The following is a 19,254-nucleotide window of genomic DNA, read 5'->3' on the forward strand; positions in this document are numbered from 1 at the left end:
TAAAATAGTATGTATAATATGATCGCACTTTCATAAAATAAAAAATATGCAGCGAATATTTTGTTGGGACACAGGAGTTTAGGTGCTATTTTTTCTGTATTTTATTTTTTTTCTACAATGAAAAACTAAATGTTATTAAAAAGCTCAGGCTTGTAGCCTATTTTTAGAACTAAAACCCACACTGCTCCTTCCCCAGTACGTCTACTTGCTCCATCTCAAAGCCCATCCCTCCTCTAATACTCTCAGCTCTGATCCAAGGCAGCGTCGGCTAGGTGTTTGATTTACTTTCAATCTTTGTATTTTCAGAAATAGAGTCAGTGTCTAGATATCTGGCAAGGAATACCCAATTTCTTTGAGTCAGGCAGCAGATTCCCACCCCAAAACACAGAGTGGGGACAAAGCAGTGGCCATCATTGATCTTTATTGAATGAGGGGTTCTAGGGGCAAGAAGGTGGAATCAAGAGCAGTAACAGAAGGAGCAAGTATAAAAGTATAAAATATAAAGTGCTAGCACTGGGGAGTGTGTATAGGGGTGGGCACTGGTGCTTATGGACCTTGAGGACACAGGGCTGAGGACCAGCCACAACCTACCCTCCAAGGGAATCTAGGCCTGAGGGGTCTGTGCAGGGTCTTTGGCTGGAAGTGGAAGCGGTTTGAATGGGGCACAACCTTGGGCCTTGAAGTAGGAGACCAGTTGCACAGGCACTTCTGCAAGCACAGTCTGCGCCAATGCCTCCCGCGGGGCCTGCCAGGAAAGGAGGGGCAGGTCAGTGGGGCCCATAACAGATTCCCAAGACCTACATTTTATACCCAAGAAGGGAAATAAAAGTAAACACCAAATACTGCCCCAGACACAGATGACAGTATCTCCACTCATACCAGGGAAAGGTGGAAGGGAAAACTCCCAGATCTGGTCTGCCCCCCAGGCTTGCCCCCGCTCACATTCTGGAAGCGGCGGTAGGGCACAAATTGCACTATGTCACGGGCGGCTCCCTCCCCAGAGCGTGTACGCAGGGGTCCACCATCAGCATCCAGCTGCTCCATGGCCTCAAAGTCAGCACTGCCCACTCCCACGATGATCACGGACATGGGCAGGTGAGAGGCACGAACTACAGCCTCACGTGTGGCCTCCACATCTGTCACAGCACCGTCAGTCAGCAGCAACAGCACAAAGTATTGCTGGGGACAAGGTCATCCATATACTGGGGAGATCTTTTAAAAACACCCCAGCCACACATTCCCACACTGACAGGAAGTCCCTTGTTACACAGCCCTCAAGGGAGCCAATGACCGAGACCATCCCACCACCAGCACTGCCTCCCACAGCCCTCACCGAGGCAGTCCTCTGATGTGCAGCCTGGGCTGCAAACCTTGCCACATGGTTGATGATGGGTGCAAAATTAGTGGGGCCATAGAGGCGAACTTGGGGCAGGGCCTGACGGTAGGCATCCACAATGCCCTGGATACCTAGAGAAGAAGGGGGAAAAAAATACTCTAAAATACTGGGTCACTTGGGGTTGAACCAATCCTGACATCACCCTGCCATTCTTCTGGACAATGGAGTCCCTCTCTCTTGCCAGCACAGGCTTGGCCCTCTTGGTGTGAGCAGATCTGCCTTGTGCTGGAGGATAGGGGACTTACCTGCACAGTAGGGGTTACTGGGGTTAAAGTTCAAGGCAAATTCATGGGAGACCTGAGGGCAAGAATGAAAATGAGGCTCTTCCCCCATGACCACCTTTGTGCTCAGAAAAAGGGCAGCATGCTATGTACCAAGCGTCAAATAGGAGCCATTTAGCCTTGAGCACTTGCTGTTCACATGCCTACAGAGATGCACCATGCATCTCCCCATAAAGCTGGGTCCCAGGCAGCAAGTTCATGGCATCCCCCAAAATCAGGCTCTGAAACTGAACACGAGTATGATAGAGGAAGAGAATGCTCACCTGCCAGTCAGGGGGCACCTGGGCCCCAAATCCAAATGCTGGGAACAGCTTGTCCCTATAGGAGGACAGTGAATTGGGGAAGAGGCAGTGAGGGAACTGTTGAGTCCAAAGGCTGAAGCATCTGGAGGGAGTGGCAACAGGCAAGAGAAAAGTTACTCACGAGTCATAGTCCTGAATCACGCTGCCTACACTCCACAGTGCTGACAGGTACTCGTTAACCCCTGTTGGGCTCAGGTAGTGCAGGGAGTCGGGTGAGGAGGGGTCTCCATTGGAACCTGTGAAGTCCACACCTACCTAGGAAGATAGGAGGAGGGGAGCTGAAGGCCACCTTGAGTCCCAGATCTGTTCTCTTGGCCCTGGTAAAGCAACTTACAGTAAAGTTGATTTGACAGCCTCCCATCACATAGTCCAGGAATGAATACTCTGTTTCTACCTGCAGATGAGACAGGGTCAGGGCTGAGGCAAAGGGGTTGGGGCTACGGAGCTCAGTGCTCAGAGCCTGGGCTACATGGGCTATGGTCTCACCTGGCAAATCTTGACACGGACAGTCCCAGAGTTCTTGTAGCTCTTCTTTTTCTGCTGCTTCTCAGGGTGGATACATTCAAACTCAGCCTGGTAAGGAAAGAAAAATCAAGGTAGGAAAAACTGAGAGCATCAGCCAGGCCTGGAGTGGAAATGCCCTGCACTCCTCCTCTCTCTATGGCTACAGCCCTCTAGCCCACCTCACCCACCCTGAACAGGGCCAGCACTCACCGGGGCTGCTTGCAGCTGGGCCAAACTGGTGTGGAAGGTACCAATGAGGTCATGGGAACCGTCGGTGTCATAGTCTGAGCATCGCACCTGAGGGGGAAGGTGTATGTGTATATAAAGACCAGGAGGTAGGTGGTAGGTGAGAATAAATCCCTCACCAGCCTCTCTGCCCCCACTCAGTCCACTCAGGAGGCAAGCTCCTCACCTGGATGGGTGTGCTGGGCTCTCCCCCACAGAAATGCTGAAGGGGAACAGAGAAGCGCTTCCACACAGGGTTCAGGTTGTTCTTGATTACCTGAAGGTGAAGGGCAGGGCCTCCAGTGAACTCTGGGCTGTTGTGCTGGCAGGTGCCATCCTTTCTCTACCTGTACGGGGTTTCTTCCTCCCTCTGTTCTAAACCTCAGTAGTCATATGCCCCCACACAGCAGATTCTCTCCTAGCCCACCCCACCCAATCCCAGGGTCCTCACACCTCAGATCTGTATGTCAGGTGCCACTTCCCATCACCCTGGCGGAAGAACTCCAAGAATGGATCCGATTTCCCCAGGAAGTCCTGTTAATACCACAGAGACCTATTGTGAGACTCAGGGAGAAAAACCCACTGTGTCAGACCTCTGTCCCCTCCTCGGCCCACCATCACACCATTCCAGTCCCCTTAGTTCTTGGGGTAGGAGAAACCCCTGGAGTCTCCTTCCACACACCTTCTTATCTAGGTTTCTGGCTTCCACCTCCATGGTCACTACACGACTATCCTTCAGCTCCTGAGCTGAGACCTAGGTAAGAGAGGCAGGAGACTGGATCACCTCATAAATTCCTCATTAATGTCAAGTCCCCAACCCCACACCTAGAGATTTTTCTTACTGTGATGGTGCCCCGCCCAGCAGGTTTTCCAGGCTTCAGCATCAAGGGTAGAGTTAGTATCTGGCTGGACACAATCTGGGGCACAGTAGGGAAGAGGGGGTGGTCAAGATCTCAGGTCGTGTTAGGTCCTGCTTGACTCCCACCCTTCAAGTTCCAGGTAGGCTGAGTTGCCTGCCATGGCTCTTATCAAACGTGTGCCTGAAGGATTCTAATCCCTGGCCCTACATACCTGTCCTAGGGAACACTCAGCCCCTCCTAGGAAGTCATCATCCCCCAGTTCAGGCGTCTTGTTGTCTATGTCATAGATGCCAAATCGGAGCTTCTGGACTGTTTCAAAGTGGTACTCAAGCTGCAGAGTCTTGGAGAACTCAGGGCTTGAGCTGTTCCGTACTCTTTCAGTCCGGCCAAGCTGTGGGCAGAGGCCAATAAGCATCACAGTCACACACCCTCCACCCTGAAACAATCCTAGGTTTCCTCCACAATCCATGATCCTTCTCACCTCAGCCCAGTTGCTCCCTCCCACATCCTGTAAAAGGACGCAGAGTGGGTCTGACTTGGAGCCGATGTCCTTGTCAATGAGGTGGTCACAGGAAATGGACAGCTGAACCAAAGTCACGCAGTGGGCCATCTAGGGAAAAGGGACTTGAGTCAAGCACCACAGTGCTTCTCCACCCTCCCCTGACTATATGTCCCAGCTTGGGAAGGTAAGTAGGCTTCACCCAGGCAGGGCTGAACCTGCATCCGCCCCCATGTCACCCAAGGAAGAGAAGGCCCTATAGCCTCCATCTCCTCCAATCTCCTTGGATGAGCTCAATGTGACAGGTGGTGGTACAGTAGTCCCTCACTATATTGCGGTTCACTTATCACAGCCTTACTGTATCGCAGGATTTTAAAAAATATTATACTTAATTATTTATCATGGATTTTTCGCTATATTGCGGGATATGGCGGTACTGTATACATATGTTGTTAAAGTTACATAGGTTTAAGAGTGTAGAATAAATTTAAGGTTCCTACTTCGCGGAGGGGTCTGGAACATAATACCCGCAATAAGTGAGGGAATACTGTAGTTACAACCAACATATGTCCAAGAGTATGATGGGAAGATGCAGAAAAAATGTATTGGCCTCCATCAAAAACTTCAACCCAAACTAGTCCTCACCCAAAGATTGGTCCTAATCCTAATAATGTTCCCTAGACCTAGACTCTAACCTGATCATCTCTAAGACTAATGACCCCAGATCAGACCCTAATCCAAGTTCCAGCCCCAACACTGCCCCAAACACAACCATGATCCAGAAATTGGTTCCCAAAAGGTCCCTTCCTCCAATGATTTCCCACTAACCCTGGGTCCCTGCATATTGAGGTTGAGTTTAGATCCCTCCCACTGATTCTCCTAGCCTCTAATCAGCTGCTCACATCTAAGTCCTCGGTACCCAGTCCAAGCCATCATCACTTCTCACCAGGCTTATCCCATTAGCCTTTAATTGGTTTCCCGTATCCTATGCCATCCCCACCTCCATTCCTTGTGAGCCATTCTCAATTGAGGAACGAGGGTAATTCTGTCAAAATATAGGTTGGGTCATGTCACACCTCTTTCTGAACCCTCTAATGACTTCCCATTGCTTAGAAAAAATCCAATTCTACCACAGCCTACAGGTCTTGAAATACTGTATCTAGACTTCTCTAACCTGATCTCCCAACTCCTTCTCTCTTGCTCACTACATTCTGGCCACACAGGTCTGCTTGCTTGCCATTCGTCAGAGAAGCCTGTTTCTATCTCTAAGTGTGGAATGTTCTCCCCTCATAACCACATGGTTTACTGTTCCCTCATACCTCTAGGTTTTTTACTCAAAATCACCTTCATTATGAAGGAAAAGGCTCTTTTTTCTAGACACTCTAAAGTTTTAACCCTACCACCACTGGCACAGCATATACCCCTTTCTTGTATTTACTCTTTGGTATTTATCACTCTCTAATATCCATATATATTTATATAAGTTGTCTTCCCCACTAGAATGTAAACTTTGTAAAGGAAGGAATATTTCTGTTCTGTTCATTGCTCTATCCTAAACACCTAGACAATATTTACCGATTGAAATCCAACAGACCACCTCCAGCCTCAAATCCCAGCACCGCCATCTCCAAACAGGCAATCAAGTATCACCAAACTTCTCCAATTCATTTCCTCTTCTGGAAACACTATCTTCTTGCATGGATCACCATGACTGCCATATAATCAACCCCTCCTCCTAGAGTCACCATAACAATTATCTTCTGACCCCTCACTCCCCAACTCATACAACTGCAGACCACCACAAGTGCAAATAAGGTCAGGCCTCTCACCCAGCTTCACATTCAGCATTCCAGGTTTCCCAGCACTATACCCCAGGATGCTTCCAGCCTCGGCTTCCCTTAAACTGACCCTCAGTCAATCCTTCCCCCAACCCAGCCTAGTTAGTGCTGTTCCCATCGTGGTGCTCCACAGTGTCTAACTGGAATGCCATCAACCAAAGTTGGAATAATTCTTAAGAGTTCAACTTGCTTCACATACCCCTCCACAGCGCCTCAGCCTCAGCTTAAATGCACCCACTGATGGAAGACCCACCTCTTACAGTCCATTCATCAGGAAGTCCTGCTCCACGAAGCCCTATGCAAACCAACCCAAGTCTAATGAGTTCTTAGTTCTCCACATTAGTCTTGTTTATCCTCCAGTCTAAAACTCCACAAGAAAGCCTTATTCCATCTCACTCTTGAGAACCCATCGGACACCTGGAAGCAGTGAAATCCCCAGCCAAAGTCTGGAGAAACAGCTCAGTTCTTCTCAATGCCTCCCCTAGAATGTAGCTTGTAGACTTCTGACCAGCTTGATCCTCCCTACGAAGGTTCCCCAAGGACAGACCTCAAGCAGAACACAGACTCTGACACGTCACAATCTCACTCCTGCTTCTCACCTCACATGTTCTCTGAGGTAGTTTGCACAGTACAGAGACAAATCAAGAAGAATGCTTATTTCACTATTGCTGAATACAGTGAAAAAACCTGAGACAGCTTAGAAGTCAAACAATTGGGTGGTGACTAAATTATGGTACATTCAAATAATAGAATCTGAGTAGCAGCTAAAAATAACTAAGGCAAAACTATATTAGTATTAAATGAAAAAATAAAGTTACAAAAAATGGTAAGAAGAGTATGAGTATTTTAACTTTGTGTGTGTATATATATATAATAGAATTGAATATACACAAAATGAATACATACACTCAGAAAAATGGAAGAGATAACAAATAAGTGCAACTTTCATGTACACCTCAGAAGTGGAATGACGGTGAGACTTCTATGTACTGTATACATTTCTGTATTGTTTTCAGTATTTTATACTATTTCATATTTTTATAGGGTCTCATTAGCATTTTTCCTCAATCCACACCTGAAGTCTTCTTGGCTATTCATTCTAAGCCCAAAGCCTCTTCCACCAAAGCAACGACGCCTACCTAAGTTCAGGTCCCCTTGTCTCTTGCCTTCTCCCTGGTTTCTCCTCCTTAGCACTGCCTCAGCTAGTCATCCTTGATGCCAGCTTCCAGTCTCTACCCTAACTAGAAGCTCATATAGCTGCCTATAGCCCTTAGGTTCAGAGTCAAACTCTCTAGCAGGGGGCCACCTGTGGCACAATTCCACTGGACACACCTACGTTGAATTCAGTAGTTGTATAATGCGGCAACTCTGCGTCCCTAATTCAACCTTCCAAGCCTTTCCCAGTGTGTTCTATCTTCTGCCATTGCACTACCCACCCAACTGGTCACCCAAAGCTATTGGGTTGGCCAAAAAGTCTGTTATGTTTTTTCTGTAGAATAAAAGACATTTTTCATTTTCACATAACTTTATTGGTTTGGATATTTTGAGTATGCCGGCTACCTCCCACTATTGGCTTCCAGTGGATAAAAGGCCAGAGGTGCTGATAAACATCTTCCAATGCTAAGACAGCCCCACAACAAAGAATCGTTTGGTCAAAATGTCAATAGTACCAAGAAACTTTGAAACCCACTTTTGATACATTCCATCAGTCACAACACCTTCTCCATATACGGCACAATTTTTTTTTCATTTCAGTGTTTTTACCTTTCTTGAAATAATAAGTATAATACGTGAATATGTTGCTTATCTCCTTTCATCTTCAATATTAAAATGGCTGCACAAAAATTCACCAATTTTGATTTTTTTTTTAAAAATGCATGCTGATATGACAGCTGCCACAATACAATTATAACACGATTGTTTCAAATGAAGTTCAAGACAACTAAGTGATACTAGAGCCATAGTAGAGAAAAAACCTAACCAATTTTTGGCTAGCCCAGTATTTCTGGCTCCTTAAACACACATACATGCTGCTGACTTTCCTGCCTAGCAAATGCCTTATCATCACACACACACATACACGCACCATTACACACACACACACACACACAAACACACATACATGCTGCTGACTTTCCTGCCTAGCAAATGCCTTCACACACACACACACACACACCCTTTATTAGCCAAACAGAAACCAGACCAGACCATTTCTTCTCTTATAATTCTGGAATGACTTACTAAAACTCTAAATAAAATCCTACGTTCTTACCACGGTCTATAAGGCCCTGCAAGCCTGACCCCTGCCTATCTAAACTTGTCACACACGTAGATTCCAGCCAGGTTTCATTTCTGATCCACATACACACAATCTCATGGCCTCTGTGCTGTCTTCTCCCATATACACTCCAAAAAATAAGCTGTGTAAGAGTACGAACCATATCTGGTTTGCCTATCTCTATTCTCCAGTACCTACAATATTACCTAGCCTGTAATAGGTACTCAGTAAAAATATTTAAAAAAGAAATTTTTAAAGTAATGTTGAAACCACTAAAGCAGAAATTTTACTTTTGGCTGTCTACTCTTGTAAACTATAGATTCCTTGGAATGAGGGTTGAGTGTTATTTCTGTATTCCTAATTCTAATGCTCAGTACACAGTTTGTATTCATAACCATTTGCTGAATGGTAAACGTGCTTTCACTCAACTCAAACCTTCAGACCTTTTCCATTTAATCTAATGTCCAGCAGTACAACTTTCTTATCATGATCTTGTACAACTGAGTTTTAAAGTTTAATTGCAGGGCTTCTGGAACTCAATATGAAATGAGAGTCTATTTTAAAATGGGCAAAAATAATTAGATACTTATTAAATAAAAACATATGTATTGGAAACAAGCAAAGGAAGTAAGGGATCAACAGCACTTAGTCATCAGGAAAATGCAAATTAAAACCACAGTGACATACTACTACATACCCACCACAAGGGCTAAAAGTAAAACCTACACCACCAAATGTTGTCAAGGGACATGGAACTCTCATTCATTGTTAGTGATAGCATTAAATATATTACTTTGGAAACAGTCTGGCGGCTTATTAGAAAACCAAACATACACCTACTCCAGAGCAATGGCAATCCTAGATTTTTACCCAAAAGAAATGAAAACATTATGTCCACAAAAGGATTTGTACAAGAATGTTCATAGTAGCTTTATTAGTAATAGCCCACAATTTGAAACAGCCCAGGTGTTCATCAATATGAGAATGGATAAACCATAATATATATGTAACAGAAAATCACTCAGCAACAAAAAGAAACTATTAATATCTGCAACATGAATTTGAAGCATAAACACATAAATTACACTTAAAAAAGTTTCAGAACAGGTAAAACTAATCTGTGGTGAACAAGTCACAATAGTCAGCGTTCTTCCCTTGTTCTACAGGGGAGGGGCAGGTATTAACTGAGAAGAGACAGGAGAGAACTCTAGAGGGAATGAAAAATTTATCTTGTCAGGAATGTTGAATCACAGGTGCACTTGTCATTTTAATCTAATGGTACAATTAAGGTACATCCATTTTATTGTATGTAAATTTTACCACCCTCCCCCCAAATACCAAACTCAAGTTAAAGCATGGGGAAATGTTTATGGGCAAGGTGTGCTGATGGTTGCAACTTCTTTGAAATGCACCAAAAACTAAAATGGTTTGTTGAATGGATAGATATGTGGTAGAACAAGTACAGGAAAATTTTAAATTGTAGAATCTAAATAGTGGATATATGTGTATTCACTGTACGATTTTTTTAACTTCCCTGTATGTTGGAAATTTTCATAATAAAATGTTGGGAGGAAATTTAAATGGAGGACTACAGGTTTATCCCTGATAAGACTTCTGTTGTGAACTATTATACAAAAACATTAGCAGTAATTATCTTAATTATCTGTGGTGGTGAGATTACAGGCAATTGAAGCTGCTGCCCTTTTCCCTCACTCCATGACTTTTCTCAAAGATCCCAGAGACAGGCTCTTGGTCTGGGCCAACACATGCAGTGGGCCAGGAGTTTTTTCTGTGCTAGGTCTCAATTTCTGATGGACCAGAGCATTCTTTTCTATTACCATTCCCACTACTTTCTCCAGAGCCAGTCCAATTCTATCATTTCTGAGTTCTTCTCCAACTAGACTAGAACCACAACCAAAACGCTGTGGGCCCACATGTGCCTTGGTAGCATGTGGGGCTGGACTCCATTCTGAAATCAGAACTATGTATACAACCACAGTTTTTTTTTTCCACACAACTGCCTTCTTTGCTTTCTTACTGGAATTAGCAACTCTTTATAAGTAACTCTTTATAATGTGCAGTTTGTCCTTTGAGTCATATTCCCTTTAAACTATCTAATGCATGGGATTATTAATCTCTCCCAACTACTATTTATCTCCTTTACAATCTACCCTCAAGCCTACCTCTCTTTGGAAATCTTCTATAATTAAAATCCCTAGTTCATGTCACTCTCCTGTCCTGTATCTTTTGAAAAGCTACATACTTTAAATCAGACTTGCTTACTTTCATCTAGCCCCAGTATAATTAATATCAACGGACCTTCAGCCTCCTTATAGTTCTGGAATTTTACAAAACCATACTGAGTATCACATTAATTGAGTCAATAAAAGAGAAGCCTCGGCAATTTTCTCATTGATTTTTTAAGAGAGGTCTGGCTAATACTCTCCAGGTCTTTGTGCCATCTCCTCTGAACCAGCATAACTTGCCTGGTTATCTGTTTAAGTCTCCTAACTGGTCTCCCTATTTCACTTTATCCTCTCTGACCTATTCTCTATGTTGAAGTCAGAGATCTTCCCTGACTCCAATCCAGCAAAACCCAGCTTCTCATAAACCTATCAAAATGTTATTTACTTGATTATTGATTTCCCCTATTAGACTATAAATTCAACAACAGAAGCGACCAGATCTTCTTGTTCCCATGCGCACAGAGAGGTTGTTTTATAAACAACTGCTAAATTAATGCTTGGAGAGGACTGATAATCCCAATGACTCTCAGAAATAATCCAAATCTAGCCCTGGCCCACAGCTGAAACCATCAAGGGAGAAAAGAACTTTCTAGGAACAACCAAAAGACTAGCTTGTAATCTTTCTATGTCCCAAACAGCCACCTTTCCATTTGATGCTTAGTCAGGAACTACAAGTGGAAATATCTAAATATATAGCCTTCACTTTCTACCACTTGGAGGCTTATTATTGATGCTTTCCACTACCCCTTGTAGGTTGCTTTCCTCTGCTTATCCCCATCACCAGCCTTAATGCTTTCCAAGCCCCATACCCCATGGGGCACTTTCCTTCACTATTCCTCAAAGAAGCCACATTCATTCTCATTTTTGTAACTTAAAATTCACAAAATGTCAGAAATAAAAGGGAACTGAGTGATCATCTAATCCACTTCTTTCAATTTAAGGCGGAGAGGGAAGATGTGATTTGGTTAAGGCCACATACATGGTTAAGTAAAATGAGGACTAGAACTCAAATATATCTGACTCCCACCTAGTCTAAAACTTTGAACTGTAGTCATACCCTTCTTCTTTTCTGAAAAACCTTTCTTCTTTTATCAACAGCAATCTGATGTAGTGAGCAAGTACACGGGTTCTGCAGTGAAATGACCAGGTTGGCTCCAAATACTGGCCTCACTTTTTCCTGGTCACAATGCAATGCTACCACACAACTATCAGAATGATGTCTTACCTAGGTAACTTGGGCCAAATACTCTCTAAGCCTCCAGATCCTCAGGTATAAAGTGGGCAATATTATCTATTTCCAAAGATTCATATAAATAATGTATGCAAGATGCTTAGTAGAGTCTGGTACTATTATTACCAATAAGTATTAACTATTATGATCCTTAAAGCCTATTTCTCACATGCTACCCTTTTCATGATCTCACTAGCACTGAGCATCTCACTCTGGACTACTATACTCAATCCATACCACAACTGTATTCTGTCAATGTTTCCAGTTCTTGCCTGTCAATGAAATAAACTTTAGATGCTGCTTTAGCATCTACTATGTCACACAGCATAAACCTGTGCACATACATGGAAATTCAAAACACCTCAGGGAGGCTTGCATGGTTTGCAAGAGACAACTGTTAAATATTACGAAATTTTGTAAGCAGATGGCCTTGGTAAGTTTTAAACCACAGAAATTGGGTAAATTATAAAAATCAGGGCTTCGCTTCCCCCAGCTAGCCTGTTTACCAGCATACCACTACTGACAGGGAATCCCAGTCTCTGCCAAAAGGGAATAATCTGCCCTTCATATTCTCCCCTGCCTTGGGAGATTCTAATTCTGCTCTTCATAAATCCAAGAATAGATTTTTTTTTCTCCTGGATCCAATTCAGTGCCAGTTGAGGTGAAACGCATCAGTATTTTTCATGCTCAGGAGTCACACTGACCTCATATATTCCCAAAAGCCTAATAAGGAAAGATGTACCAGCCTTCGATCCATTTCCAGGCTGCCAGGAGGAAGACTGGAGCTCCAGTGTCTGGGGGGCAGGAGCTCTCCTCCAACAAACCACAGCCATGCTCATACTCCCGTTGCCTACCTTGACAGGCCAGCGCAGCTCATATGCTGGATCAAGTCTTGGAAGCCAATCAGGAAATTCTCCATAGGTTCACAATGGGTGGAACACCACCCATGAAATACTCTTTTTCCCATAAGATTGAAAAGAAAAACTATGCCCACCACCACCATTCTTTCCTGCTCTGCCTCCTCAAAGGACATGGAGAAGGTAGACAAATTTTTTCACTGTTGTTTCTCCCTCTATAACTCAAGGATTCCCCAAATTTAATCAGTAGCCCTCACAGGTCACAAACTTGACAGTCCTTTAGGACTGTCACAAACAGAACCAAATACGCAAATCCTTAATATAAAATGACACATTTTTTATTCATACATATGACAAATGGCTACTAAAATTTTATTCATAAATGAAAAATGTAAGCATTAATTTGGTTTAGATCCATACACTACTAAGAACTCCAGCTGCCATGCAGTATTTGGCAATATAAAGCTTAAAATATGTTCATACAAAAAGTGAAAAGTGGGAAAATATGACAAACTGTCACAGGGTTTCCCATCCTGTTATATTCTGTGATGGTCAAAAAGTTTGGAAACTACTGATCCAACTCCCCTAAGACATATCCAAGGTTGAACACAAGAACCCAGCCTGAGTACAGAATTGGACATGCGGAAGGAAGCAAACCGAGGAGGTACATACACATGGCCTTTAAGCAAGATAGGGCTGTAGTGGAATAGGAGTTTCTCTCTGCCCTATGACTCTGAATGTGCTACTCAAGTTCTACCTGCCTACTTCAAAATAAACACTGGAACAGTAGAACAAGGCTAGAATCCCTTCCCCAGCAGGCTCAAGTTCCTAGACATCCACATCTTTCCCCCAAGCCAGGGAGAGGCAGGGAACACTTTAAGGAGGGTTCTGCCTCTAGAGAGTAATGCAGGTAGCCTATGACTGAATGAGCTCTGTTCACGCCTTTCTATCAGTGAGACCTTGGGCAAATTTTTATGCTACTCTTTGCCTGGATTTCCCCATCTAGAAAGCGGGGATAATAATAATGCCAACTTTACAAAATTGTTGTAAATTAAATGCGGCCAATCATGAAAAATGCCCCGTCTTGAAGACACGGGGTAACCCAATGTGTGCTGCTATGCTTTTAGTGCTTATAAATGGATCCTTCTGCCCTGGCCAGTGTGGTCAGCTGACTCGAGTGTTAGCCTGCAACCGAAAAGTTGCGGGTTTGATTCCTGACCAGGGCACATACCTAAGGTTGCACGTTTGATCCCCAGTTTGGGCATGTATGATTCCCAGTTGAAGGTGTTTGTATGAGAGGCAACCAATCGGTGCTTCTCTCTTTCATCCATGTTTCTCTCCCTTCCTCTCTCTAAAAGCAATGAATTTAGAAGGATTTAAAAAGGATTCTTCTGCAGTATCATTATCTACTTTTGGTTCATGGGACACTCAGGAGGAATGCTTCTAGTCTATGTGCTCCAGACAAGCTAAATGAAGAAATAAAGATCCTCCTTCCCTAAAAGAGGAAATGAAGACCCTTTCCCATTTTCTGTCTCCTAAAGAAATTCTCAAACTGCAATGTAGGGCTACTATTACATTCAGAAAAAGCAGTAAAGGAGTAGCAAGACCAAAATCTGGAGTTCCACTGGCCTCTCTCTTCAGTTTAAGGTTCAAATTCATTGATTTCCATAAAGTAGAATGCCTAGGTTCATAGAATCACAGTTTAAAACTGACTAGAATGAGCTTATCTAATTTAATCTCGTTTTGTAGAAGACTGAGGCCAGATGAAGGAAATGACTAGACTGGTGATACAGTAACTAAACTGATGTACCACCACCGGATTCCCTGAGAATGTTTTCTATATCCACCCATTTTAACAGCTCACACCTTGTAATCCAGTCCAGTTTGAAGTCCACCTGGCCACTCAAGAGCAATGAGGCTCATGTGGCCTCTTCCAATGACCTATACTAACTAGCCTTGTGCACAGATGGAAAATGCTTCTGCACCCACCACACTCTTCCTATTTGACTGCCAGGGCAGGAATGGAGGAGCTGCTGGACTGCATAGTTATAGGGTTTCATCAAGGGAATAAACTTTAAAAACCACAAATACTGCAAATAAAGTAGTATTCGCCTCAGGAAAATGTGATTTATAGCAAAAATTTCAAAGAACATCTACTGGACAGCCAATTCTGCCCCCATCCTGCCCTGCTGGGATCTACATTCTTTTAGTGTTACCTTCTTTTAACGAGACCTCCTGCCTCTAAGACAACAGTGCTAGACCATCTTCCCGAGCATCTATCTCCAGGACAAGGGCATCAATAAGAACTTGTGGGTCTCCAGTGTGCAATATGACCTATAGCACAAAAAGAACTGAGTGCACAAACAAAAGCAGCAGATCAGAGCCCTGGAAAATAAACCTACCTACTGCTCATGCCAGCCCTCTTCACTGGAATAAATTCACTTGGGATACATGGAAGATCATGACATGGCTTGCTCTGCAGAATTGTATGTAAGGGAAGCTGAGAAATAAAAAAGGGAGGATTTCGACAATAGGGAAACTACATTATAGACACATTTGCTCATCAGCGATTGTGGATGGGGTGTGAGGTGGAGACTCTAGTTATGCTGCTTCTAGAGCAGGATTAGCTTTACAGTGTAAAACTGTCACCTAATTTATCTCCAGTGTGCCCATGAAAAAGGTAACTGAGACAAGTTCTCCAAAAACACTGCAAGCACAGCAGGATGGGGAAACATTAGGAGTAATGCAACAAAACGCAAATATTCAAAAGCAAAGAAACAGCTGAAAGAGGCAGCAGAAATAAAAATAACAGGGAATAACTTTTTAAATATAAATACACGCTGTCCAAAAGGTTATCTCCTAGCCACATCTAGCTATTGAGCACTTGAAATATACTTAGTTCAAATCACAATGTGGTGTTAAGTACATGTTGTATTTTGAAAATTTAGTACCAAAAAATACATAAATTATTTCAGTAATTTTATTATCATGTACTGAAATAGTAATATTTCAGATCTACTGGGTTAAATATTAAAGTTAATTCCACTTGTTTGACATTATTAATGGGGCTACTAGAAAAATATAACTGACATTAAGTGACTCATTTCTACTGGACAGTGCTGCCTAACAAAAGACTCCAAAGATCATACATGGAAAATTTTCTATTGCTGTTCAATACAGTAGCCACAAGCCATTTAACAGTAGCTGCTACGGCCAATAATTACCATATTAGTGCATGTAAGAACACTTCCATTGGAGAAAATTCTATTGGACAGTGCTGGTCTAAAACAAGGACCAAAATATTGACATTTCATATAGAAAAGCTAAAAACTCCGTAACAAACTGACCCAAAACTAGAGGGGAATGAATTTTGGGTAGTCAACTATGCATATAAGATAGACATACAGGGAAATTCACTTAATTCTAGAGTATTTATGAATGTCTTAAAGAGCATTTATAAAAGTGGCATTTGGCACCTAGTCAAAAGGTTAATAAGGAGGTGAAAGGTTCTATTCCTCTGCTGGCCAGGACACCCCTGAATCAACCCTTTCCTGCCTGCCTTCTGCAATGACCCCAGGCTGTGGGAACCTCAGGTCCTATTATATAGGACTTTAAAAAAAAAAAGATTTATTTTTAGAGGGGAAGGGAGAGAGGGAGAAAAACATCAGTGTGTGGCTGCCTCTCGTGCATCCCCAACTAGGGACTGGGTCTGCAACCCATGCATGTGCCCTAACTGGGAATTGAACTAGTGACCCTTTGGCTTCCAGGCCAGCACTTAATCCACTGAGCCACACCAGCCACAGCTATCTATATAGGACGACTTTAAGAGCTTCCAGGACGAGCACCATTTTAGAGAGCGCCATTATATTCCCTCACAGCATTAATCATTTCCTTTACTAAATTAATATATTGCCTCCCCAAGAACCTCAGACATCACACCTTCCCTCAGGTTACAAACAACACTCCCATTACACTTGTTTCTGACCATTTAGCAACTGGCTAGGAAAGCCTTTATGCAGTTCCTGTGGGACATAAGCGTATCTCATATGTTTACAAGTATAACCACACATTTATTGTCTAGTTTAAGACCTTAAGTCTTTAAAAACAGGTATCTTATTTTGCTGCCCTTGTCACCACAGCATGTGCTAGGTGTACAACACTGCTCAAAAAACTTAGTTAATAAGGGTTATAGCTATGGCTGAGCTGTATATCCATGTGAAATTATCTTAAAAGCTTGGCGCCAACAGATGTTTCCAATTCCAACTTGCCAATTCAATGGTCACAGAATCAAAGGTAATTGGCAGTATCTACTTCAGCAAGGAAGAGGTGTTAAGTTTTTCCACTTAAGTCAGATCCAGAGCAGAGACCCTGTTGCTCCCATAGACCCACACCACAGAAGGGAGTTTATGTATAAGAGACATGATCCTCTGTATTGCAACCCAATGTGTGGGGGAGTGGAGTGGAGGGTGGCATTAACTCATGCCCAAGTGGAAAAGGAAAATGAGAAAATCAGCAACAGCACCAGTTGGTATGACTTAAAACCTCTCACATAGCTAATTTAAGTTTTTCCCATCTGTGAGGAGTAACAGGTGACTTGTGGTAGCACAATGTGGTTGTCACATTTGATATATAGCACAAATGCCAAAGTGACAAATCTTATTCACTCATCAAGAGCCGTGAGTGAACTCATGCCTCCTTCACCCCAGTTAGGAAGTGAGGGCTACAGAGAGCAGTGAAGTGGCTTCAGTTTAAGTAAAACTCATAATCCTGGTTACCAGCACACTTACTATATATAAGCAGGTAAAAAGGGGAAATTGGTAGCATTAGAATGGAGAGGGAATGAAACACCTGTTTCAACACAGCATAGTTCACTTCTGGAATGTTATGCTTATTCAACATCTGACTCTGTTCATACTGAATTATGTTCTCTGCTGGTCATGGCTCTATTTTCCCGAAATAGTCACCTCCTCCTCTCAACATGAAACAGCAAGCCTCAGTTACCAATCAGGAAGAATAACTTGAAAACTATTAAGTTTCTAAAGTCTGAGTCCAGATGTCCAGAACTGCTTGGGTGGCAACTCCAATGCTCTGCTGTGTCATTTAACCACTTTCCTACAACTGGCATTTGCTTTGTCTCTATTACCTGTAATATTTTCGCTGGGAGGAGGTCCCTGGGCCTCTTGACAACATTCAAGGAATATAGCTAATGAGATTTCTCCAGAATTATTTCCTACCCCCAGATTTTTAGAGTGCTGCCCTTCTTTTCCTCATGCTGGAATGCTTACACCTGGTACTTTTTTGCTCCTTCTGGACTCTAATAGTACAGTAATATGCAGAAAAGGTGTCACCTAGTTGCTAGTTGCTTGTTGCTGGTTACGTTGATCCAGAAAAAAGCCAATTCCAGGATGCTTATGAGTCCTCTGGCACAAAGTAGCTCAAGGCACCATGAATAAATCCAAGAACAGCAAAGAATTAACATTTACCTGAGCAGGGACCAATAAGAATGACAGTTGAACTGGTTTATGTTGTTGAACAGGTTTCTCCCAGTAAAGTCACTACAGCATCAGACGATTGTGCCACCACCAGAGTACTCTTTCAAAAGCATTTTACAATAAGTCAACTGATCAGATTTTATTTTAAAAAGGTGAAATTGAAATCCAATTATTAACTTAAAAGAATAGCCTTACGTTTTCATTCTACCATATCCCATAAAAAAAATTCTGCTTTGGGGGAGAAAGAATGGTGGTGATGCACATAATTGATAATCTATTTCTTGCTGTAAAATGCTGAAAAATGGACAATGAGTTACTAGAAACAAGTGATCTCTCCTGAGCAAGAAAAGGACTCATTAGCACACAGTTCATCCCTTTAAAATGGTAAAGGCCGTTCTGGACATCTGTAGGCAGCTGATTTCACTGTGACTTTCCAAATGCTTAGCTGAACCTTCATTATTTTAAAACATCTCAGCAACTACCTGGAATTAAGTGTCTAGTCTAAACCCCTCTAATACAAGTGGCTGTTGCTGAAATCCTTTCATGGCAAAGATAAGTACCAAAGTAAATGTTTTTCAAGGCTTTGGTTAAAAGAAATAGCCCACAAATTTCCCTGGAAATCCAACCCAGATTTTTTGTTTAAAGGAGCCTGTGGAGTTTATGAAAACGTTTCATCTGCTATTTTTTTCCAGAAGTTGGACAAATGTAGAAGGAACAAAACCAGAGCATCACTGTCAGAAAGCCGCAATATATTTTTGATTCCTCTCTCCTCTTCCCACCTCAAATACACTAATGCAAAAGACAAAAACAAAAAAACAAAAACAGAGCTTTAGAGGTATGTGCAATTGACAATGTATTCTGAAGATTTCTTTTCCCATTTCCTAAAGTAATCAGTTTTTAAAAAGAATTCACAACCCCCTTTAAGACTCTTGGGAAAAGGACCATCTGGTTTTCGGTTGAGTCCATAGAAGAAATTGGGCTTATTAACAAAACACATATAAAAAAATAAAAGTCTTAAAGGATGAATACCACAGATTTGACCTAGAATCAAGTTTCCTCCCTGCCGTTCCAGGTATCCTCTTCTTTCCACACTTCTGCATTAGTGGACAGGGGTAAGCAACAATTGTTACCTTCAAGATCACCAAATCCACCTTTCCAAAAGCACAAAATATTTCCAGGTGTTTAAAAAAAAAAACACAAAAAACCTGATAGTATAGCTCATTAAGAGTATTCTTGTGCAATTAA

At 42.6% G+C, this 19,254-nt stretch overlaps 1 protein-coding gene across 8 annotated transcripts in view; it reads right to left on the reverse strand.

Annotated features, from left to right (window-relative positions):
* Positions 1–404: 404 nt before the first annotated feature.
* CPNE1 (copine 1) overlaps positions 405–19,254 on the reverse strand; it is a 33,328-nt gene continuing 14,478 nt past the window's right edge. For 6 of the 8 annotated variants that reach the window (XM_090286325.1, XM_090286321.1, XM_090286322.1 and 3 more), the window contains 15 exons: positions 4,050–4,178; positions 3,780–3,959; positions 3,551–3,625; positions 3,391–3,462; positions 3,162–3,242; positions 2,896–2,985; positions 2,694–2,780; positions 2,466–2,552; positions 2,314–2,373; positions 2,101–2,234; positions 1,941–1,995; positions 1,642–1,693; positions 1,334–1,467; positions 943–1,179; positions 528–745 (listed from right to left, as the gene is read on the reverse strand). In XM_090286325.1, coding sequence (XP_090142451.1) covers positions 605–745; positions 943–1,179; positions 1,334–1,467; positions 1,642–1,693; positions 1,941–1,995; positions 2,101–2,234; positions 2,314–2,373; positions 2,466–2,552; positions 2,694–2,780; positions 2,896–2,985; positions 3,162–3,242; positions 3,391–3,462; positions 3,551–3,625; positions 3,780–3,959; positions 4,050–4,178 — 1,614 coding nt within the window. In that variant the 3' untranslated portion in view covers positions 528–604. Of the gene's footprint in view, positions 746–942; positions 1,180–1,333; positions 1,468–1,641; positions 1,694–1,940; positions 1,996–2,100; positions 2,235–2,313; positions 2,374–2,465; positions 2,553–2,693; positions 2,781–2,895; positions 2,986–3,161; positions 3,243–3,390; positions 3,463–3,550; positions 3,626–3,779; positions 3,960–4,049; positions 4,179–19,254 lie in introns of all 8 variants that reach the window. The other 2 variants (XM_090286329.1, XM_090286328.1) reach the window with 2 other exon arrangements.

The sequence above is a fragment of the Furipterus horrens genome, unplaced genomic scaffold (genome assembly GCF_987537825.1).
Source record: "Furipterus horrens unplaced genomic scaffold, mFurHor1.1.pri manual_scaffold_8, whole genome shotgun sequence".
Classification (NCBI taxonomy): Eukaryota; Metazoa; Chordata; class Mammalia; order Chiroptera; family Furipteridae; genus Furipterus; species Furipterus horrens.